This window comes from Gymnogyps californianus, chromosome 3, assembly GCF_018139145.2.
Source record: "Gymnogyps californianus isolate 813 chromosome 3, ASM1813914v2, whole genome shotgun sequence".
Classification (NCBI taxonomy): Eukaryota; Metazoa; Chordata; class Aves; order Accipitriformes; family Cathartidae; genus Gymnogyps; species Gymnogyps californianus.
In genome coordinates this window covers 47,683,413-47,707,800 of record NC_059473.1, presented here as the reverse complement: position 1 = coordinate 47,707,800, position 24,388 = coordinate 47,683,413, and the positions used below count along the sequence as shown (strand labels likewise).

Sequence of the window (24,388 nt, the reverse complement as noted above, 5' to 3'; positions counted from 1 at the left end):
GGATAGGAACAACGGTGATTCCAGCTGTTGGATATTTCTATGGGATAAGAAAAAGGGTCACACGATCCCCTTATCAGCATCTACTCTTCCCTGCCTACTCCAGCACACACTGCAGGCCTGAAAGGAAGAAGGCAAAGCAGAAGTCCCCCCAGCTGCCAAATCAGCTCACAGGGAAAACTTGTTAGGGAGTGCAGAATCGAGCACTTCTGAGCCTGCTGTACTTTATGCAGTGGACTGGAAGAAAAGAGGCACAAAAGGCAGCTTTAAAGAATTTCTGCTTCCTGCCTTCCCCACACTGTGCTGTACACAGTTCAGATACAGCCAGGAGCTGGGCCAAAATGTTTGGTGTGGCTATATCATACTCCATCGAACAGCTGGAATCATTTTATGTTGCTATTTTAATTTGAGACAGAAGTTGTGTCTGTTTTTTTCTTTTCATATTTAATCTGTTAGCTAAGACTTAGCTTTCCCTTTTCCCAAAGCTCATTTAGAATGCAGTTTATTCCATACTTCATTTTCCTTGTATTTCATCTAATTGTATTTTTAATGGCTGAACTCTGCTTTGTTATACATCCTCTATGCATTTATATCATACTTGCCAATTGATTTGGCCCTAAGTTTCTTAAAGACCATGTAAGAGGGGAGAATCTTCTCGGAATGCAAATGCTTGAATTTTAATCGAAGAAGTGGAGGAAGAAGCTTTGTACCTGTTCTACATGAGAGCCCAGGAATTTTAGAACTGAAACCTCCCCCAGAATCGTTTCTAGTATCAGCAAATCTTGAACTGTATTCTATGAATATTATTTGTTGAGCAAGAGAAATGCATGATAGCAACACTTTCCAAGATGGCAAGAAAAAGAAATGAGATACCTTAAGGACAGCTTCCTAGAGGGTTATGTAAGATAATTAAATTCTAATTCCTACTTCTATATAAGAAACATAGCTGAACAAACTCCTAATGATTAGTCCTTTAGTTCTTCCTGTTTGGCAAAGCTTCCTCACTTCAGCTTCTCAAGACAGAGGAGACTGTATTCAAAGTACAAAGTACACCTCACAAAATATTTTTCTACATGCTCCTTCATGGACCATGAAAAGTAGATGCTTACTTGCTTATCCCTTTCAATATTGTATTATTGGCTTCTGGAAGACAGTTGTGTAGTGTGTGAAGGGAGCAAGAGAGGTTTATTTTATCTGGCAGCTTCTGTTCATGTCCTTTGAAAAGCAGTTTTTTCTGAGGCATTGAGCACACTGATTTTCAGAACTGTTAAGAGCAACCTCTGGTTCTCAACAACTCTGAAAACCAGGCCATGGGCATCTCACTTTTGCTATCTTTTTCAGAAAAAAAGGCTTAACTAGAAGTGCAGAAACTATAGTTCTTAACCTTGCAGCTATCTTCTCTTACTTCTCTCTGCGGGGCTTTCATTCCCTCCCTTTAGGCACTCTCTTCATCTCCCCAATATCATCACTTCTCTCCACACATATGTTCTGTCCTTCCAGTTCTTACAGTTAGTCTCCACCATTCCCTCTTCACTCTCATTTTCTATCTGATGGTTTCCAAGAAGCTGTCTGTTCTCCAAATTATCCCTATGACTACAGTTAGTGCCTTTCCTTCCTACTCCCAGCCAATCCTGTCTTTTCCCAGTCCACAAGGGACCCCCGCCCTCCCTGTCTAGATACGTGGTAAACAGCATACACATTGAACAGCTGAGTAACCAATTGTTTAGTACCACCCCTTTCAACCTAGTAGTGCCATTCAATAAAATATCTACACTTGTAAGAAATACAGTAAAGATTTTATGACAAATGTGCTATGAATTGAGAAGCTTGCCACTGCAAGCATATTTATCTAAAATCATGTGGTGTACAGCTGTTGTTTGCTGGCAACACACTTAGAATGGCTGGAGCATCCCATGATTAAATTGAATTATATTGTCCTTTCTAGCTTACAGAAGGCTTTTTCTTTCTTCTTTAAAATCTGCCATACATCTTCAGAGTTGTCATATGTACTTACAAGATTTTCTTTGGTATAAACAAATTTTTCCACTAAACAACATCAACTCCTATATTAATTGGCACACAGCATTACTGGGTTTCGTTAGAAACTGCAAAAGAAATGGTCTTCCTGCTATAGGCAGAGACATACATGTGCAATGAGGAACTCTGATTCTGAATTCTCAGGGACTGGAATAAACTCAGCAGGACTATCTGCTGTGTCATGCTAATAGGTTCTCCGGCAGGCTTGTAGCAGGAGTGTGGTGCAACCCAAAGCTCTACATTCTTTTCCCTCAAAGCAGTTTTTAAAAAGACAAGGGCCAAGATTTGCAAATGTAACCAGTGACTTAAAGGCAGCAGCCAAACTAGGCACTGTAAGAAACCAAGTCCTCTTTGAGAATCTCCCAAAGGTGGGTAAAGCTGAAGCCCCTCTTTTCCCCCAAGCCACTTCAACTAGTGGGGGAGAAACAAAAACATAGGATGCTACTTAGTTAACGAGGCACAACCTTGAGAAGAGAAACAAGATGACCCCATAAGTCAGTCGGGTAAAGAAATACCAAGATAAGCACAAGGGCAACCAAAGAGCTACTTGAACTTTGAGTGAATTATCCTAATTAACATAATAGAAAACCCACCCTTAGGTAGGGAGAACCCCCTACCAACAGAAACCCCTTCCTCACAGAACATGCGCAGTAAAAAAGGAGGATGCTGCAACTTTAAGTGGAGATGAGGCTTGCAAGAACCAATAGGAACAAAGGTAACTCAGCGAAACTGTAAAAGTACTGATAACTGTTGTTCGAAATGTATAAAATGCTTTACCGTGTGTTAACCAAGTGTGCTAGCTTTGTGGAGTTACCACATAGCACCCATCTCTGCGCAGACATGAAATAAACAAATATCTTGATTCTGTGTGTTAATCGGCTTTTTTGCACACCAGGTGAAAGAATCCTGATTTTTGGGACAACACTAGGACTAAATTTAGGATAAAAGACAAGCTGTACTTCTGTGCTTTGGCTGAATTTCTAAATCCATTTAACTGTTGAAAGTTGAATAGTTATGCAATTCTCTAAATTTGAAGAGTATCTCATAGATTATTAACAAGTTATGGGCTTGTAAACTACGCAGCTGCACCAATGACTGCTAACAATTTTTTTAAAAAGCACTGTCTTACGGAAAAAACTCCAAAGGTCTCACTCGCTGTCACAATGATTCATTTGCTCAAGAGCACTCAGGGTGCTGTTACCTTTTGCAGAGATCTTTTTACCCCAGTGTTTGGCCCAGTGAATCCAACTTCTCCCTCTCATAAGTCTTAGAGTCTTATAAGGATAAGAAAGGGCACATACAGCTGCCTTGGACTACTTTACATGAATGTCTTGGTACCATTTACAAGTTGATCAAACTGGAACAGCCCATGAGAATTAAGAGAAATTGTATTAACTGCCATCCCAATTTTTTTTTACAATTAATACCATGATAATAAATTTGTACATTTAAGGATAAAAAAAGAGGGATATCGAACATGATGGTGAATGAAAATAAAATGTTAATAAAATTTAGCCAGACTGCTATTTCAGTAAATTGGATAGAAAAATTAAACTGATATGTTCATTAAATTTAAGAGATCTCCACTCCAAATCGTCATTCAATTCACTGAGATTACACAAATGAGAGTACACAGATTTGGCTAACAGTTCAAGGAGAAAACAAGGAAAGAAATACATTCAACCTCAGAAAGCATGTATTTGAGGTCAGCAGCAGGCTTTTTTTTCTAATGCAGCTGTCTTCTTTGGCTGGATGAGGGTGAAGGAAATAACTTCTCACCAGACACAAACTACAGTACAGTCTTTGGCAAAGACAGTCATCGTACAAAGTCTGCATTACTGCACACTACTGCTCATAAAGAAAACTGATGAAATTTTTTCCTCAGCAGCTTAAAGTAGTATGTAGAAAGAGAAAAGGTTTGTGAAATGAGTGAAGAGTTGAAGACTTGATATTAAGACACACGAGGACATGCTGAAAAAACATTAAATAGTCTCTCTCTTTCACAGTCTTCTCTAATTTGTCACCCAATTTTAATCACACTCTGCATCGGAAGGTTCGCAGCCAAGCCAGTTGACTGACTGCATATATAGCCCCAGCTCATCAAAAGAATAAGTAAAATATGCTAGCTTAAACCACTGCAGTTGCAAACATGTTTTGTTTAACATCTACAATGGCATACGAGTACAAACTTTAAGATAGCAGCACAGCACAGCGGACGCTTGAAGGCCTCTACAGTAGAAAGGCCTATGGTGAAAAAGACCTCCACAGTAGAACAAGTGGGTTTGGGAATTCTTGTATTCAAGAATAATTAACAATTCAGTAGTCCATTTCTGATCAAAAAAAGCATCTCTCTTCTTCTAGTTTACCAATCATTCCTAAGCAGGACATTACTGCATTTAGAGAATTCCATTTTATAAGCAAATTAACTGTAATTGTTTAACATGCATAGTAGAGGCATATTCAGTTCAGCTCAGGACAATCTGCGAATTTCCTAAAATTCCAGGAAAGTGCCTCTTCTGAGATGAATAGTAACCTATCTGCAAAAGTCTAATCCTTCTGAAGCTAATTAAAATCCAAAAGAAAATAATCAGTCTTCAGATTTTTACCAGGTGTCCTTTTCCACAAATATGCTTACATCCCTAGTCTCAATGTCTAGCTTTCTGAGGCTTCAGTAAACCAATTCTAGCCTTTATAGATTTGGATGTTTTTATTATCTCAGATAGTACAAGAGGATCTCTGTCCATTGGCTGCTACTGAGTTGCCAGATTTTAATTTAAGTGAGGTATCCACTCTGAAAATAAATGTCCTGATTGCTTTCCTCAGACCTCCTTCTCAAGCCTTTTCATTGCTGCTTCCCCGCTGCTTTCCTGTTCATTATGAGAGCACTCACACTCCCGGATACACTCCCTCTGAAGTTTTTCTGACAGGACTACAGCTTCCCCTTAGATGTCCAAGCTAGCTTACTTTCTATCTTCTGCTTCTACTTTTTTCATGAGTATAAAGGTTATTCCATTCAAGGGCCATAAATAAGACAAAGGATTCTACCAAATAATATTTCAACAAATGGCTGTAGAAAACTTTTTGAAACCTGATTTTTGAAAGTTATTCTAGTCTTCCAGCAGAATTCAAAATTTTAAAATACATTTCAGAAAAGCAGAAGAAAAACTAGAATTTTTAGAATTTGATGGCATTTTCTAGCCTTTGAGTTTGATCTCGTGGAATGGAAGATCAGAAAAGCTGACAGCTGGCTGCTTATTCCTCTCAGAGATAAAATTACAGGAGAAAGAAAAACAAAAATTACCAAATCCCATTTACATCTAGTTCTGATGTATTTGTGGATTATGAGAGGGAGTAACCGGGATTGACTGGGCCAAACAGTAGGGTCAGAAGAACCATGTGAAAGAGCTTTCCTGACTTCAGTGAGATCATATTAGAGGTCAAGCTGGTCACAGGTTTTAAATCCACATGATTTAGTCTGTGACAAGATAGTCCTGAGTCCTAAGGAAGAATATTGTACTGGAAAAAATGTGTCCTACACAGGAATGAGACAAGACTAATTCAATACTAAAGCCAAAACTCAGCAAATTAAAGTCTGAAAATGAATTTTCCATATAACTACAAAAGCTACCTCCATTGTGGAAAATTTTATGATTAAGTGAACCATCAATGGTGAACCAAAATCGCAAAAGAATGGAGTTTTCATACAAGTTGTTCTAAAGTGAAATCTCCAGATGTGACCACCAGGAAAAGTATACTTTGTTAGTAGCTAGTAAAAGATGATAACTCATATTTCCAGACATATCCAAAATCACCTGTAGCCAATTCTGACTAAAGTGATGGGTTTAGTGCTAAATTGTATTACTATCTGAGAGACCCACAAGCAAACGTCCTTACTGGGAACATTAAATATGTCTCCCTTCAAGCAGGTCAGCAGAAAATCAATATGAAATTTTCAGTGGCTCCCATGTAAATCTAGCTGTGAAAGAGATTTCCAGATCTCTACTATTCATTTAACTTTCTCCAGCTGCCAAGTAATACACTTATGGTCAGTTATTATCTAACCTAAATGTGCCACAATATAATAATACATGAAACTAATGTTATTTGAAATATAGCTGCACTTCTAAACATAAAATCACTTATAAATTAATGCAAAAAAATATATATTCTATTGAGTAAAAATTTGAATTAATACCTTCCACACATGTAAATTAGATATTTTACTGATAAACAAGCCACAGGTAGAACTTATCTGGTAATCAAAAGGTGTTAATGTTTTCTACATGGAAATTTTAAATTGCCGTGCCTTCAGTGACAAGAGATTTCTGGACCATGTGCACTGTCACAAAATCAGAGAATAATTCAATTTGCAGGGACTTCAGGAAATCTTATCAACCAACCTACTCAAAGTAAGGTCAACACTGAACTCAGACCAGGTTGCTGAGAACTTTTCCATTATAGTCTAGTTTTGGTTTGTGATTTTTTTCTCTTGAAGTTATCTCTCAGTATATCAGTTGGGTGGTCACATCAAACTGTCATATATTTACTTCCTTTAAATCTATAGACAAAGAGAATGGAACAGATTTGCCGTATTTCATCCAATGCAGATTATATTTTTGATTATTTTTCATCAAATGCCTTACATTGACTTATTGAGCATATGTTTAAATATCTGTATATTTCAGACAGGTAGCCTTCTGAGGACTTCAGGAAATCATCTCATCCAACCTTCTTACTCAAAATAAGGTCAATGCTGAACTCAGATCAGGTTGCTCAGCACTGTTCTACTAAAGTGTAGTTTGGGGGTGGGTTTTTTTTCTCTCTCTCAAAGCTACCTCTCAGTGTATCAGTAGGGTAGTAGCAATGCATACTGATTTCAAAGTCGTGATTCTGTCATGAAAAAATAACTTCCAGCATGGTATATTGGCTCTGAGCTTGGAGCTTCTTTTCTTCTTCTCTGCTTTTTTTTTTTTTTTAAAGCAACTACCGATGAGGACAACAATATGCTAGAGTGTACTTGGATGGTTTTGCCACACAGTGTTCACTCAGCTTGTGCAAAGATGAAACCAACACTCAACTACACAAAAGCCACCAAAACCAGCAGGTGACAATAATGTCCCCATTTGCTTTTATTCTGCTTCAAAAACACTTCAAAGAGAGATTATTTATTGTTCCCATATTTGGAAGATAAGACTCTCATCCTATTTTAACTTAGACAATTGACTCAAATGTGTTATAGTTAATAGTTATAGTTATTATAGTTGAACACTATCATATACCTTAATGTACATTCCCTAAAATAGACTGAAATTCAATTAATATTTTTGGTAAGATAAACACTTTTCCCTACATAAGTTTTGAACAATGAGTGAAAACCAGGAAGTGACAATGAGAAGCTAAAACTGAGAAATCATCTTGAAAATAAATCTAAGATAAATGCAAAACTTCTATCTTATTCTTCTTCTCCAGCTTTCACAGCAACCATTTTATAAATCATTCCAGAGTACCATATGATGAAAGCAACAATGCCCCCCATCCGCAAAAAAATCACTATTATAACCATCCAGGGTTTTTCCCTCTTTTCTGGAAGAATATTTATGCAAGTGAGAGTTATAATAATGGTTGGAACAAACTACCTTATGGACAGGTGCTGGGCAAGCAACCACTGAACTGGAGTGCTGCCAGTACACCTCACTGTTGGCTGGATCTTTCCACAGCAGAAAGCTTAGCCATAATGTTTGAATTTCACTCATCAGCCACTTCCCTTTTTTCACCCCTTATTCCTTCCCATGCCACTGTTTCCCTCTGAATGCAATGGGGCTTTGTGAAGAGGTTGTTCAGAACCCAATGTAATTCTTAATTGTATTCATTCAAACTTTGGATGAAACAAGAATAGTGTTGTCCTGGTTTCAGCTGGGATAGAGTTAATTTTCTTCCTAGTAGCTGGTATAGTGTTATGTTTTGGATTTAGTATGAGAATGTTGATAACACACTGATGTTTTTAGCTGTTGCTAAGTAGTGTTTATACTAAAAGTCAAGGATTTTTCAGCTTCTCATGCCCAACCAGCAAGAAGGCTGGAGGAGCACAAGAAGCTGGGAGGGGACACAGCCAGGACAGCTGACCCAAACTGGCCAAAGGGATATTCCATACCGTATGACATCATGCCCAGTATATAAACTGGGGGGAGTTGGCCGGGAGGGGTGGATTGCTGCTCAGGAACTAACTGGGCATTGGTCGGCGAGTGGTGAGCAATTGCATTGTGCATCACTTGTTTTGTATATTCTAATTCTGTTTTTATTATTATTGTCATTTTATTGTTATTATTGTTATCATTATCATTATTTACCTTCCTTTCTGTTCTATTAAACTGTCTTTATCTCAACCCATGAGTTTGGGGGTTTTTTCCTATTCTCTCCCCCATCCCACTGGGTGAGGGGAGTGAGCAAGCAGCTGCGTGGTGCTTAGTTGCTGGCTGGGGTTAAACCATGACAAGTGTCAATTTTAAATCCCTAACTAGTGGTAGCAGTAGGTATAAAAATCTTCCAGTGTTGGAAACTCTGTCTGCCTAATACAAAGCCTTTCTTTCAAGGCATGGGATTATTCTTTTCTGATTAATTTGTGGTTTTCCTCTTTTCCACTCTACAAGCTTACCATTGCATTTCTTAGCTGCTTCTCCCAGCGCCTTCTCCTAGTGCCTTTGCATGTAACTTCATGCTAAATCCTATATTGGAAAGCCCAGGTGATTTTTTTTTTTTTGGTTCTGCAACTCCCCCAAAAATACTTATTTAGAAAGCATTTTGGAGTGCTTATTATACAAAACGACTTGGTTAACAGAATTTACATTTCAGCTGTAATCCTTCAAAGGAGCAGTTTCTGCACATGCCTTGCTTTTTAGTAAAGTGTTCCTGATGATAACATCAGCTTCAAAATCTTCCCCTAGAACCATATCTATGGGGAAATTTCTCAACTGGTTCAAATCCACAGCTCTTGCTTCTCAGTAAAGAGCTCTTCAAGAAAAGGGTTTCTGGTCCTTGAACTTCAGATTTGGCTCTTAACCATAAGACTAAATTGACTGTGTGATGTTTCATAAAGTTCAGTATTAAAGGCTTTGTGTCCCAAGGCACACTTTCAGAGTTAGACCAGTCTGGTTTGGATCCACAGCCAATGTTTATTTCACATCATTTACAGATTCTGCCCCCCTGGTCAACAACTGATTTGCCTGAACTTAGTTACTTCAAAGTCTTGATTCATAGTATTATTGCAACTGAGCCCCTAGAATTTTAACCGTTGAATTCTAATAAGATCTTTTCCACCAAAATGCATTCCAACAGCTGGACCACAGATCAGGACGCTGCAAGACTACAGTCAGCTCTATTCTTCAGTATATAACATCTTTTTTGCAGAACTGTGTTCAGTGCTAAACCTGAAACTAGTCTTAATCTGGGTGCAAAATTTAATAAACTATACCATTTGGTTGAATATAGCATTGCTGAATCCAAAGAGCAGAAATACATAATGTTCACCACAATATAGCAATTAACAATTTCTCAGTTCAAACAACATATACACAAGGAATAAAACTTCCAGAAATTCTAAAAACACAGAAGTGCTAGCATCTTTATTTACAAATGGAAGGAGATATGTAAGTGTGACAATACTCCCACATGTAAAGAAATTATACTTACTCCATAAATATTTTTTAATAGTAGCAAGTACAGCCACATGGTGAGGAGGTAGTGAAGTAAAGAGGAGCTACTGTGCACTCTTTTATATATATAGTGACTATTGTTGTCTCTTTAAAGTAAGGACAAGTGTAGAAAGTAGAGAGCTTCAACGCAGTTTCAATACATGAAAACAAAGAAGGTAAGTCTATAGGATTCAAAACAGTATACAAAGAATTCACATGATAAACTAGCTGTAGGGAAGCTCTGCTTTCAAGATAAAACTTAGAAAACAGACTCCTGTGTATATATTGCTGCACTATAATTAAACCATTACATTGAAATATAATGTTGTTAACACAGCATAGTATTAATGATAGTAAAAAAATAGGAACTGTCATTGCCTAATGCCTAACTTCTTTGGAGTACTTTTTACCTATAGATATCTGAAAGGCTCAAAACACAACGGTAATAGTTTTTCAAAACATTGTGATAAAGCTATTTCACTATTTATTCTGACACAGCACATTTACGATAACATAGCTTTTTAAATCTTTCAGGCCTTTGAGTAATTACGGCAGGCCTGAGTCCCTTGCCATTTCCCTGCCCCTAATTATTTCTCTCTTAAATTCTCTGAATTAGTAGTCTACTCAGGTAATTCGAGGTGGATGTACATTTTCCCAACATTCAACAAGTACAGGTTCACAATAGTTCCCATGCCAGAAGTCGTCTTTGTAGGCAGTTAGTCAGAGCGTTTGTCTCTCTAGCGTGCAGCATTTTGCATGAGTTTATAATTGACACAATAACCACACTATAGTTGGAAGTAGATGAACAGCCTTACAGCTGCACAGCATATTGGCAGGTAAATAAAAGAGTAGTAAAACGCAAGCTTACAGTGAAGATTTTACATGTTTTTTAATTATAAAGAGGAAAAAAAGCAATGACTTACCTGTGGAGATGAGGGACTAAAAGTCACATTGATGACAGGTTCTGTGTGTCCCCCCAGTTTATGTGAAAAAGTGCTTGAACGCATTTCATATATGTAAGCCTAAAAACCAATGAGATTATATTTTCAATTTAAAGAAATATATCACATTCTAGAAGCATTCAGTTATAGTATAGGAAGACTAAAGATTCAGCCTACAGAGAAGTCAGAAAATTTTCATAATAGCTAAACAGGTATAAAAGTCACCAACATCTTAGAACTGATTTCTGTAATTCAGGATAATTTAGCAAATGTTTAAGTTAACTCAAATAAAAAAAAAAAAGATTCAGAAAGAGTAATGCAATCTTTTCCCCTTAAATAACTAAACATTAGCAATATTTCAAGTAGGCAGATAAAAAATGACCCTTTTAAAACTTATTTTTAAGGGTGTTCTTCAGAACTTAAAACTTGTTTTTTAAGTAGAAATATGTAGAATCCAAAACCTTTGTTTCTAAATTTGAAAACTCTTATGTTTGTCACTACATTAAATAAAATTTTTCAGTTTCTACACAGGCCTTTGCAGTTTTTAATGAACAGCATAGAATTCAATAACAAATCAGTAATATTATGACTGATGCGGGTATCATCAATGAGAAAAAGCATCCTGCCTGCCTTTGCTTCTCAAAAGAAAAAGGGAAAAGTGCTTTCCAAGGAGCAAATTAAATTTAGTAGCAAAATAATTATATTCTTATTGGTACAGCCTCAAATAATGAAAAAGTGCCAATGCAAAACTGCATTAAGAAACCAATCCAAAATTCAGTGAAAGTCATAGACATACTGATACTATTAAAACGGTTGGATTGTGATATTAAATTAGCATTATCTTACACAAACAAAACAGAAAATGTTTTAAAATAAATCCTGTAGTATAGGTCCTCCACATAAGAAACACTTGTGAGAGTCACGTGCAGGCACATGAGATTGTTTTAGACTATGCCTTATCTAGTAAAAATAACAATTGTTTGCAGGATACAGTCAGACAGTATGCATACACAAGGCATATCAAAAAAGACATATAACATATGTAGAAAATATGCAGATTTATTTGGTACATTATAAATAAAATGTATATCTCAAAAGAAAGAGTAAATTGTAAAGCATGCAAAAAATAGTCAAAGCTGATAATCTAAACTTTACAGTTTCAATAAAAAATTAAAATGTTCCATTGTTTTTACTGGATCTCTACAGTTAAGACTATGAACATGGAATTCAGAGCACAGCCTAACATAAACTAAACCAAACTGCATAGACACTATTACAACAATGTATTACTCTGTGACTTGTCTTAAGTTTTTTGTTGATAGTACCCTAAAATGAGTTTAATCATTCAGACCCAAGGCAGCTGAGCTTCCCCTAGCAGACGGCAAACTGCTACAAGATGTATGTCCCAAAAACTTGTGGACTCAACTGACAGTCTTCCCAATTTATTAAAATATTCATGGACCAATGCAGGTCCTGAAAAATACTTAATGCCTCACTCAGAAAACAAATCTTATCAGCCAACACCAAAGATTCTCTAGTCCAAACCACCACTGAAGAAACACTGGATAGTCCTCAGTGTCAAATATTCCATTCATGACCATATTCCCTGAGAGGCAAACCAAGAGGCCAACTGGAAATCTACTTAATTGCATCCAGTTTATATACCTCACATATTCTGGATTCAGTCCAGGATATGGAATTAAAACCATCTACTGGCATAAATGAAGTACCTAAAAACAGACAGAAATGTAGGTATCCATTTTTAACCTCTGGATCTTTTGTAGCATTCCACACAGATATTGCCATACTAACTGGTAAAGTAGCAGAGTCCCCAGTAACGTGTTAAAATCATTGCGTCCTTCCTAAAAGGACACAGCAAATGCTTGTTAATTGGAAATTCTGCCTTAAAAAGTAAGACCCTCCTCCCTACTTTTTAAGCATCTCAGGAAACTGGTCATAATAATGAGCATTTGATTGCTAGTAATATAAAAGCAGCATTTTTTTGTTTGTTTTAAAACGTATGGCTATACCATAGCTACTGTGACTTATACCACTTGAGACATGATCAGTTCACAAGGGAACAGATAGGTAAGAGAAACCCAAACAAGATAAAAGTGATATAATGACACAAAGGAAAGCATTCTGATGTGTCTGTAGACATGAAATTATTTTCTCTGATGGAAAGTACAAGACCATGTATTAGTAAATTCAGTCTGTACACAGGACTACCTAAGTTCTTTCTGTTTCCGTACAGAAACGCCACAATTGCTGTTTGTAAATACCTCCAGTTAGACATAAGATTCCTCTTTATTGACATAAAAATATTAAGAGGTAGTGTTGGTTATTTACTTCACATCCTAAACAGATTACAATATTGCCAAGTAATTAGGCTTAAACAGAGAAGGTTTCAGAGTTCTAACATAATAGTACCCTTCAAAATTTCCCTTGTTTTATAGGGCCACATCCATCCATTCTCCTCCTTCCATACAGGCTTTCCATTCTTCACTCTGATGATACTATACTCTGGTGGGTTGACCCTGGCTGGATGCCAGGTCCCCACTAAAGCCGCTCTATCACTCTCCCTCCTCCACTGGACAGGGGAGAGAAAATAAAACGAATGGCTCATGGGTTGAGATAAGGGCAGTTTAATAAAGCAAAAGGAAAGGTCGCGTGCGAAAGCGAAGAAAAACAAAAGATTTTATTCTCTACTTCCCATCAGCAGGCGATGTCCGGCCACTTCCTGGGAAGCAGGGCTTCAGTACGCGTAGCAGTTGCTCCAGAAGACAAACATAAATAACGAATACCCCCCCTTCCTCCTCCTCCTCTTAGCTTTTATTGCTGAGCAGACGTCATATGGTGTGGAATATCCCTTTGGTCAGTTTGGGTCAGCTGTCCTGGCTATGTCCCCTCCCAAGATCTCGCCCACCCCCAGCCTACTGGTGAGGGGGAGAATGTTGGAGAGACAGCCTTGATGCTGTGCCAGCACTGCTCAGCAGTAGCCAAAAGACTGGTGTGTTATCAACACCTTTCTAGCTACCAATACAGAGCACAGCACTATGAGGGCTGCTATAGGGAAAATTAACTCCATCTCAGCCAGACCCAATACATGTACCATGACTCAACTGGTATCAAAATTATCAGATGCTGACACCTCTGTGTTATCTCAGTACCTGTAACATTGTGCTCTCTTCTTCATAGTCAAGGTTTGTCACACTGTGTATCACCTGGCCCTACTGTCCAGACTTCCCACAGGACTTCCTTCCAAGAACAGACTGCTAGCAATGACCTTTTTACTCCAGCAAGGATGAGGTGTAGAGACTGCAGTCAGGTTGCACTTCACCACCACCAGAGTGCCAGAGCAGACTACAGTGGTCACACTCACATAATTAATGGGAATCTGCAAGTCTCAAGAAAATAAGAGATGAGATGGTGTAGAAGTCCATATTCCAGGGAGACTCCAGAAAGGAAAAGAGTACACTGAGTGAGAGGAGGGCAGGAAGCATTACAAGCTGCACTGCAGTCTCCAGAATAGGATGCTCCTCCGCATCTAACTAACTGAAGAAAGAGAGTATTTGTGACAACAGGGAGAAATCATTCTTACCAAACAGCCCCCCAAAATCCTGTGGACCCCTTGTCAAAATGGTTCAACAGTATCACAATACTCAGTAATGCCATGACACTTTTTAGGTGTTTGTATCATGAAAGATGCAAATCCTGTTCCTCATAGCTATTGTACACATGTCCATCCCCTTTGGAACTGTGGGAACGACCAAAACAGGACAAATACATCATGTTTCTTAACACACTACAGAACTTTGTTAGATATAAGAACTTAAACAGAATAGAACTGAATGAGGAAAATACTGGAGAGAATAAAATCAACTCTCAAATTCAGGTGTTTGGTATGTAGCATAAGTCCTCTGGACTCCGCACAACTGACATATGGGGAGCTAGTAAAACAGATTTACGAAACTCCTATTGCAAGCAATTATTTTCCTTCACAAGCTAATTACTCTGCAATTGCAAGTTTTTGGAATGCCTGCATCAGTTCTTCTGCATATACTAAGACCAGTCTTTGGCAGAGAGGTACAGGCAGCAGACAGGACTAGGCTTTCTATCACTCACCATCTTTTCTCTTTCTGGCTCCAAATTGCCTTACTGTCACTTTTCTTTTCCTCTTCAAGCCTACTCTCCTCCCTCCCTTTCATGGAAGTAGGCACAAAGAAGAGGCAAAGTCAAGGACAACAAGAGTCAAGAGCACAAAATGCTCTGAATCACAGATCTGCAATGCCTTCCAACAATTTCTGAGCCAAGAAGAAACATGGCTCCATGTTTTAACCAAGAGAACATATCACAGAGAGACATGGTTAGTGAAGCTGAAAATTTTCCATCATAATCTAGTGGCTTACAGAACTTTGCCAAACTTATCCAATAAAAATTAATTTTCCATTCCAGGTTCTCAGTTTAATTTGGGGAGGAGCACATTCATTTTTGGCTTAATCTCTATGGCCCCATTCCTCTCCATAAAATAGATGTGATACTATTTCACTGGTTTTTTGAAAATAAATCCAACATTTGTGAAACCCAGGTATTCTAGTAATTTATGCTCTTCCACACAGTTCCTAAATCAACCATTTGGCTCATACCTTTCTTTCAAAAAATGCTATGAAGCAGTTGTGCAACTTCAGTAGAATCTAGCAAGTGTGTATTCCGTTGTCTAAAAAGAGGTGTTAGCTAATCACACTTCTCAACCTAAAAAGCATTCAAACTCCTGCCTCCCACCTTTGAAGAAATGATTCTAAGCCCTGAGCTAGAGGTTAGGCTAGGATGCAGCGCTGTTCTGAATCATCACATTGTGTAACAAGATTCATGGTCAGAGAAAAGTAATGACAAGCAACTACAGATAGAAGCCCACCTGTAGCTAACCACTGAAGCATTCATCAGCATGGAAAGACCTTTACTGTGATCTTTACTACAGAGACTACTTTCATATTGAACAGCTGCTAGACAAAACACACAGAACAAGGCTAGGAACACAACTTTCCTGCTGTACTTCATTCCTACAATTCTAGCCTAGCAGACCTAGTGTTAAGCTTCTTTCTGGTACTGTATTTCTAGCCCTATAGATCTTAAATATTTAGGTGTGGTGGTTCAGCTTCAACAGAAAAAGTGGCAGAGTTCCTGATTACATCCCAGAATAGTTTATTATGTTGCGGCAGTTATCATCTTCTCTTCCAATAACTGTGCTTTTAAGGAAAGTAATAGCAAATCTTTTAAATCAGAGTAATTTTGACATGTAGCACAATAAAATGTGATTAAAAGAAAAACATCACCATAAAAAAGTGTATAAAACCAGCTTATGTTTAAGTAACTAGTCACAGAAATTTAAGCTAGCCAGTGATAATCTAAATTCTGAGAATAAAAGTTAACTTGGTGCAAGATTGAAAATAAACTGTTCAGTAAATTTATTTTTAACTTCAATAGTTTAAAAAAAAAATAAAGGAAAAAAACCAACCCAAAGGAAATTGTATTTTAACAGAAATGACATTCAGGTATTCATAAGAAGCAGAATAACTCCCGTATAAACATTCTCCTACTATAGTCTGCCATCATTCTAGTTTTACTACATTTCTGATGTCATTCAAATTGTTTTTCTATTCTATACTTACTAGATTTTTTAGCATATTCTTCTCTACATAAAAAAAAACAGTAAGTGAATTATAAATGATACCATAACACTAGCCACAGAAGAGAAAAAAAATTTGAAAATATGAATTAATGACAGAGGAAGAACAGATTTTCAGCAAACCAAATGTAATATAAAAGAAAGCAAAACAGTCTAGGAAGTACTGAGCAATACCCAAAATGCATATGTGCATATAATCTGTTATAGACTTTAGCCAAAGTCAATCCCTTTTTTTTATATTAAGACCAATTTCTTGTAATAAAAATACTGATTCAGTAGATATTGGTATTTCCTTTCCATTTCTGTCCAAGGGTCAGCCAAAAGTAAAAATCATTTACCTGTACCAATAGCTTCCAAACAAGTTTCCTGCACCCATAACCACATACTTACTTGTGTTTCCTTTCACTTGAAGTTTGAAGAAAATTTGAAGTAGTCAGTTTTCATTAACCCACAGTGTGAGAGTATATTTAGCACCTTATATGCATATACAAGCTTGTGCTTTCTTCTTTAAATTTGTAGCAAGAGACAGGGAAGAAGGGTGAAGGTCCCTCCTTGAGGGGAAGAATTTGTATCCAAATGGAAAACTACTTAGTTCTACTGCATTAGTAGAGAGAGTGTGCTAAATAAATTGACTCTTTATCTGCAGAGGTTCACTATAAATTCTTTCCTCTGTTTTCTTATACTCTGTCTTCAAAGCAAACTTGTCTCCATCTGTTCCCACTGCCTCCTAGTCCAATCCATGGCCATATGCATTTGAGTCAAACTACTTACACTCCTACTCACTCCTGGGAAGGGAAAGAGGGGGAAGCAAATCAGGAAGAGAAACACTGAAAGTATAACAGAAGAATTCTCCTTGTTATCAGCTCTTGCACAGGGACCAGAAAAGCAACACCAGTTTCAAGAAAAACCCTTTGTAACTGCTGTGGCTTTAAACTGGAGCACATATTCTACAAACAGATCACTGGAGGTGGGGGCGGGGGGGGGGGGGAGACAAAGAAAAAAGACAAAAAAAAAAAAAGACACTGGTATCTAAGATACCTAATTTGACCTTACACAAACAGGTTTTTTTTCTTCAGAAGTTTTGCATGGATTGGCCAAAGTCATCCCTTTCCTGCGACTATTTTTTCTAATATTTTAAATGAGCTACAGAAGATGGAAGTGTTAAAGCCTCTTGATAGAAAAATAAATAAATAATCTTACTTACACTTTTATGAAAGACATCTGGATTTATTAATAAGGCATTAGTCTCCATTTGCCTCCATTAGTGCCATCAAATCTGTTGCACACTCCCACACTACATGATATAATTGTTTGGCTTGCACTCCACCATCCCCTGTTTACACTGGGGCACATCTCCCACTGAACCATGTATTTTTCCTCAATCTCAAGCTGAAAAAGCACCTGAACTACTTATACTAAAATGAAGAATAACCATCAGCCTGAAGCAGACACCCAACATGGAAAGTTTCAGCCCAAAATGTTCTCAATTATAAGCAACTGAAAACAGAATTACAGTGGAAAGTGTTAGGCTACCTTAACTATAGGCATCAGTGCCAAATCCACACATAATAAAACAGATTTCACAAGTATCCTAAGCACTGACTAACGCTCTTCAGTCCCAAGATATCTTGTACGCTTGCCACATGGTAGCATGGAAAGTCTGTTCAAGCCTGTCACCAAAACATTGAGCACAGTATGCCCTCTCAGAGTCCCTTCCCCTTCTAATGCCGCTTATGGAGGCCATCTTTCTGGTAGTCACGGGAAATTGCCCACTACAGTAAGATCCCAGTTTCCATCTGAGTTCCTTCGACGTAACTACAAGAGGAGTAACAGTGAAAATTAATAAAGCTCTTTATTATTAAAACAGTTAATATTATCAAGATCAGTCATCTTTCAAGATGCAGGGGATACTTTTCAAATGTACCAGCTGAAACCAGAACAGCTTTACAAAGGATTACTCCGTCTTAATAAATCTGCAAGCACAGTGCAATCAACTGGTAGGTTTATAGGCATATGTAACAATGATACACAAAATTCAACTGCTGTCAGAGTTGTAGACTAAGAGGTATACATATAGAAAACGCAAGCCCTGTGGGTATAAATCTATACATATCCACTCACTGCTGCATGCATTCCAAAAGGAACCTTGGGTATTCATATCTACTTTGACTTCCTGTTTTGCCTACATTTGAATAGAGGGTATTTTCTATAATATTATTTTTCTTTAGCAAAAAGGCTAATTTCTCATACTTCCACTCAGCTCTAAAAAGTATGACCAAACTTAAAGGTTAACACAGTAACACACTGTGGCCTCATAAAGTTCAGTTTGACAGGCCGCTAGAAAAAAGGTGTTCTGTAGTAGTTAAATAAGCACACGTCTACAGCCAGCAGAAAATCCTTCACTACTCTCAACTGCCAATCTGGTTTTATGGTGGTCAGGTCTGAGGTGCAGAGGCATAGATAAACCAATAGTCTGAGCTGACCAAGAAGCAAACAAGAGCAGCTAATGTGCTCATGCTCACATAATTCCACGGTTCATAAAAATATCTACCAAGGCTAAGATTTTCAATCATCTTCAAAGATATACCCAAACAGACAGCAAAGTAACAGCACACTGTAAAGTCATGACTATATTTATAAGAAAGCAATATTTATCTTTTCCCTCCTAGGATAATAGGCCTAAAAGCCAACCGCCCTACCAAAGAATCCAAGAAACTGAGATTCAAGAGTAACACAAAATTGTGTTCTTCTTTGGAAAGGGATAGATTTTCTCCAGCAATAGCTGGCACAGAGGTAGTTGCAGTCTCTGTCATTCATTCTCTGCCATGGATTTCCTTCTGCCAAGCAACATCAGTTCTGGTTTTTCCACAGTAAACATTACTAATGTTATTTTCTCCAGATGTTTTCTCTTAAAGCCTCTCTTAGTTGAACAATATGGACTTATAAAATAAAACTTGAGCAATATATAATTGGGATACCAATGACACTGAAAACCAGAATGCCCCAGATAGTCCCTACCACTGCTTCATATAATACATTCTGTTCTGCAGGCCCTCTGGTACGAAGTGTAGACCAAGTGTCATGGTTTAACCCCAACCAGCAACTAAGCACCATGCAGCCGCTTGCTCACTCCTCCCCGCTCCCAGTGGGATGGGGAGGAGAATCAGGGAAAAAAATGTAAAACTCGTGGGTTGAGATAAGAACGGTTTAACAACTAAAATAAAATAAAATATAATAATAACAATAATACAAATATAATAACAATAATAATAATTGTAATGAAAAGGAATATAACAAAAAGAGATAAATTAGACCCAAGAAAAGACAAGTGATGCACAATGCAATTGCTTACCACCCGCTGACCGATGCCCGAGCAGCAATCCGCCCCTCCCGACCAACTCCCCCCTGTTTATATACTGGGCATGACGTTCTATGGTATGGAATATCCCTTTGCTAGTTCAGGTCAGCTGCCCCGGCTGTGCTCCCTCCCAGCTTCTTGCACACCTGCTTGCTGGCAGAGCATGGGAAACTGAAAAATCCTTGACTTAAGATAAGCGCTACTTAGCAACAACTAAAACATCAGTGTGTTATCAACATTATTCTCACACTAAATCCAAACCACAGCACTGTACCAGCTACTAAGAAGAAAATTAACTCTATCGCAGCCGAAACCAGGACACCAGGACACCAAGACAATAAATACTAGACAACACCACTATCAGACATTTCTAAAAGTAATTTTCCAATAAAGAAAATATCCTCCTATTTTTCCAAAGCCAGTATTAAAGTCAACACTACAGCATACTCTATGGTATCAAAGATACCTAATTTAAACATCAGTGATATCTCCAAGATACACTTCCAAGAGATAATGAACTAAACATTCTGATTAGCAAGTCCTATCTATCTCCTCCATTTGCATACAACCATACCAGAATATTTTTCTCAACCCCCTGCCTCTTCCCTCATCTGTAGTCTTTTATCTTCCATTCATTAGGACCTAAAAAGTTCTAGTGAAATTGTGGTCTCAAAGGGAGAACAACCAAGCACATAATTTTATCATAATTCGCATTTTGGGGTTCTTGGGGCATTTTTCTCTTTGCTATCTAGACCTTTTTATGCAATTTTTGACCTAATCAGATGCAGTTTTAAGCTTATCACACAACAGACACAAAAGAATGGAAGGATTTCATATAAATAAGATCAGAGTAACTGACCACAGCAGTAACAAATTGAGATAGGCCCCATCTAAATTCTTCTTTTAAAGAGAAAAGAACAGACGAATGATACCATTGCTAATCTCCATTTTATAAATCAGAACTGAGCCACAGAAAGACTAATATGTCTAATAATATATTTATGGGAGTCAAGAAACAGATCATAAACTCCTATGGCAATGATTACATTAGGAAGTAGTGAAGCGCAAGAGGAGCAGATATATAGAACAAAACACTGCTGGATACCCAACCTCCAAATGTATTTTGGTGCTTTACTTTTTGGGCTATCTTATCTCTGATTCTGTGAACTGAACACCATTAGCATATAGAGAGCATTCAGTTTGCTCAAGGAGTTGCTCTTCCACTTCAGCCCCACCTGAAAGGAATTGATCTGCATGATCCAAGATGACTCTGTGGTACAAATCAAAGCACAGTAAATGTGTTTTGGAGGAGAACTGGGAGACATGATTCAAGAAGGGGTGTGCACACTCCTTATCCAAACTAAAAAGCAGATGCCCACTCTGCACCAGTGCATTGCAATTCATACACTAGAGAAAATAAGGGGGAAAACTTTAAAAATTTAAACTACTTCAAATTATAGAGCTCCTTTCACTATGGCTTCTCAAAGCAAAAATATATGTGGCCAAGTAAAGTAGATGACAAGTTTAACAGATAGCAGCATTGCATTTTGAATGCATTTATGAGTGACAAAATAAGAAATAATATTTTTAAAGCTACCCATTTTGATGTAAGAATAGATAAAAATAAAAGTAAGAGCTCTGTTATAGAATATGTATTTTTCTTGTCCTTATTGAAGAAGTTATTAGTCTAATCCAATAGGGAAAGTCATAAAGTTATTATGCAATTTGAGACAGTGAATTTTACAACTCAATAAATATCTGGTAGCAAAACATTAAAGTATATTGCTCAGTAGGACTGACATTCTATTTGGAATATCAACCTCCGTAACTATTTAAAACTAAGGTGTCAACTATAAACAAATTCTACAGTTTGTGTTATGCCAGATGCAGAATCTTGTATCTGAAAACAACTGAGTCTGCAAGCACTATCAGGTCAAGGTTTGCATCCAGCCACCACTCACAGGTTTGCAGAATTCTTTGGATATGCCCCCTGACCAGTGTGTTTCCAGTATCACTTGCATAATGGGCATTTACTCTAAAACCAATTTTGCACAAATGTTAACCTTCAGGGATTAACAAGTGGTTAGTACACTGGTGTTATGGACAAGCATCAAATTGCCTTATCCAGTCTCCTGTTACTCCTTTTAGTGCTGATGCCCTCTGGAGAAGAAGAAACAATCTTCCTACTCTCTCTAGCTTTGGTGCCTTCACAGTTGGAAGGCATAAATTTAATCCTGGATTTAGAATGTGTTTCAAAGACAATGTTGTAGGCAAAATCCTATGCTCTGATGAAAAGTGTAAATAAAATGGAAGACAACTTCACACATTACCCATGTATTTTTGATACTGATGTAGCAACCTGTTATGCTGAAAAACTTCCGGGTTTGCAATATGGGTCGGTCAGTGTGAAGTGTGAGTCCAGGCTTTGAGATTTGACATGGATACAGAGTTTTATGTTAGCAAATTCCATTTCAGCACTAGGGTCAAAATGTGCCCCTTAAAGTCTACAGTTCAAAGAGAGCTAGCCAGAATGAATCTGAAAACAATTAAAGAGCCAAATCTTTATTTCTGCATTCCCTACTTCATTTCTGGAAACTTGGAATTTATTCAGAGAGCCCTAAGGTCTTCAAAGACAAAAATGAAGAACCTAATTAGACATGAAGTAAAACAGCTAACTAGAACTACATGGAGCACAGGAGAAGATCATCTATTTCTATGTTAAAAAGTAGCATTTCACACTCTCCAGATATTTTTGTCCTTTTAGACTAAGATTTCTTTGGTCAATAAATGTTTAGGTAAACATTTTTATACAGAGCCCAGGAAACTGGAAATCTAAATCCAATTAGAGTATTTGTCCAACATGCTTAATACTATTGTCTGATAGTCAGAAATCTCAAACTGTCCACTTGTAAAATGGTTAGAAATTAAAATATTATGTATATTCAGTTAAGAAAAAGTCAACCCATGTCACTTGTAACCTTAGGCTATTTAAGATGAAGAGAAGATCTGATATTAGAGATGTTGACTTTCTACATTTTCTAATCACAATGAATTATAGAAAGGATAATCACAGTTCAAAACCAGGATACTGTGGGTACCTGCTTTGATCAGACTGTCAGGTCCTACACAGGTCTTGACAAAGTTTCTCTTAAAGAAGTCGAAGTAATCAGTTAGGGGAACACTTTCAACCCATGATTTACAGTATGTACAAATCTCATACTAACACACACAAAAGCAGTTCAAATAAAAACAAGTGGCTACTTCAGCCACACAGATGATATACCAAGCTGTTCTCATTAAAGTAGGTCATATACTTTGTCAATAGAGAAAAAGGCAGACAGAATTTGCATCTCTTTGTTTACAATAACATATTTTCGTTTTCTGATTCTATGCCCTGTAGGAATATGGTTTTGATTTTGCTATTAATCAATGCAGCCAACATGTTCCTCTCTGTCAAACACTTCAGATATTGTGAAATATAAAAGGCAGTTTAAGATTAATGTCTCTCCATTATATTCCAATTCTGCCTCTTTTGGCTTTAAAATCAATCATATTTGTTAACCACAGGGTGCAAGCATTGCACTTGATAAAATAAACTCCAAGATGATTGAAGATGCAGTTCTGGTCAGTGGAAAGTTACATGACTTATTTCCAGAATGCATTATTTCAAGATAACACTTTGTATCCACACTGCTGAATTTTTATGCAGCTTTTTGAATTCCAACGGACATTTGCTTATAGAATACAATCTGCAAAAATATGTGGCTTCTTGATACTCTTAAAACTGTTCCAGTTGCACATCAGTCCATCTGTCAGGATGTTATTAGTTTAATAATATGAATGGACTATTCAGTGCCATGTTCAATTTTCTTTTTCAAAAGGAAACACAAAAGTATATCCAGTCTCAACATTTCAAAGAGAAGCCTCCTAAAAATGCCCCAGAACTGTATTTTGTCCTAACAGTACAGTTGTAGCAAGAGTCCGAAACTCGACTCAGTTTTCCTGAGGGGACAACAACAAGAACAATGAAAGTTCTCTACAGACATACGATGCAAATTATGCAAAATTCCAACCCAGGAGCCACACTAAAAAGTACTGACTGGCACTGTGCCCACCAGGGACCACATGCCAACTGGAGCAGGATGCAGTCCAGCTATTCAGCTTTCTATGACGAGCAACCATGTGCCAAGAATTTGGAGTAAGGGCAAAATCATGCTCTATGCCTTTCTTTTCTTGTATCAGCACTAATTCCAAACAATAGCCTTAATGCAAAAGAGAATACAAAAGGTCTTGTGACTGCACCTCTTTTTATACTATTCAAAATCAACCTTAATCAGTAATCTTCACTAAATATATCATATATGTCATGAGCTGAGATCAATATTAGATGCATTTTGTTTCACAGACAAAGCAAAAGGCCTTTCTTTTGTATTGCAAACTACATTTTGAAATGCAAATTACCAGAAACTTGAAAAATATATTTTATCATGGAAATGTCAAGAACACATTAGCTATTGCCAAACCTCCAGCAATCTGCCAATAAAATCTCTAACCTTCGCACTTGATTGGAGCCAGTATTTCAAAACTAGCCACAACAGTAAATTCCTCTTGTTCTGAATTTGAAGTTGACCAGAAACCCTGTGTCATAGTCCTGATGAGTCACCTAGAAAGACCTAGAGGA

General features: G+C 37.4%; 1 protein-coding gene across 1 annotated transcript in view; it reads right to left on the bottom strand.

The window, feature by feature from the left end:
• Positions 1–24,388, bottom strand: part of WDR27 (WD repeat domain 27) — a 198,260-nt gene that overhangs the window by 115,212 nt on the left and 58,660 nt on the right. Inside the window, exon 23 of the mRNA XM_050893222.1 lies at positions 10,646–10,744. Within this exon, the coding sequence (XP_050749179.1) occupies positions 10,646–10,744 (99 nt within the window). The remainder of the gene's footprint in view (positions 1–10,645; positions 10,745–24,388) is intronic.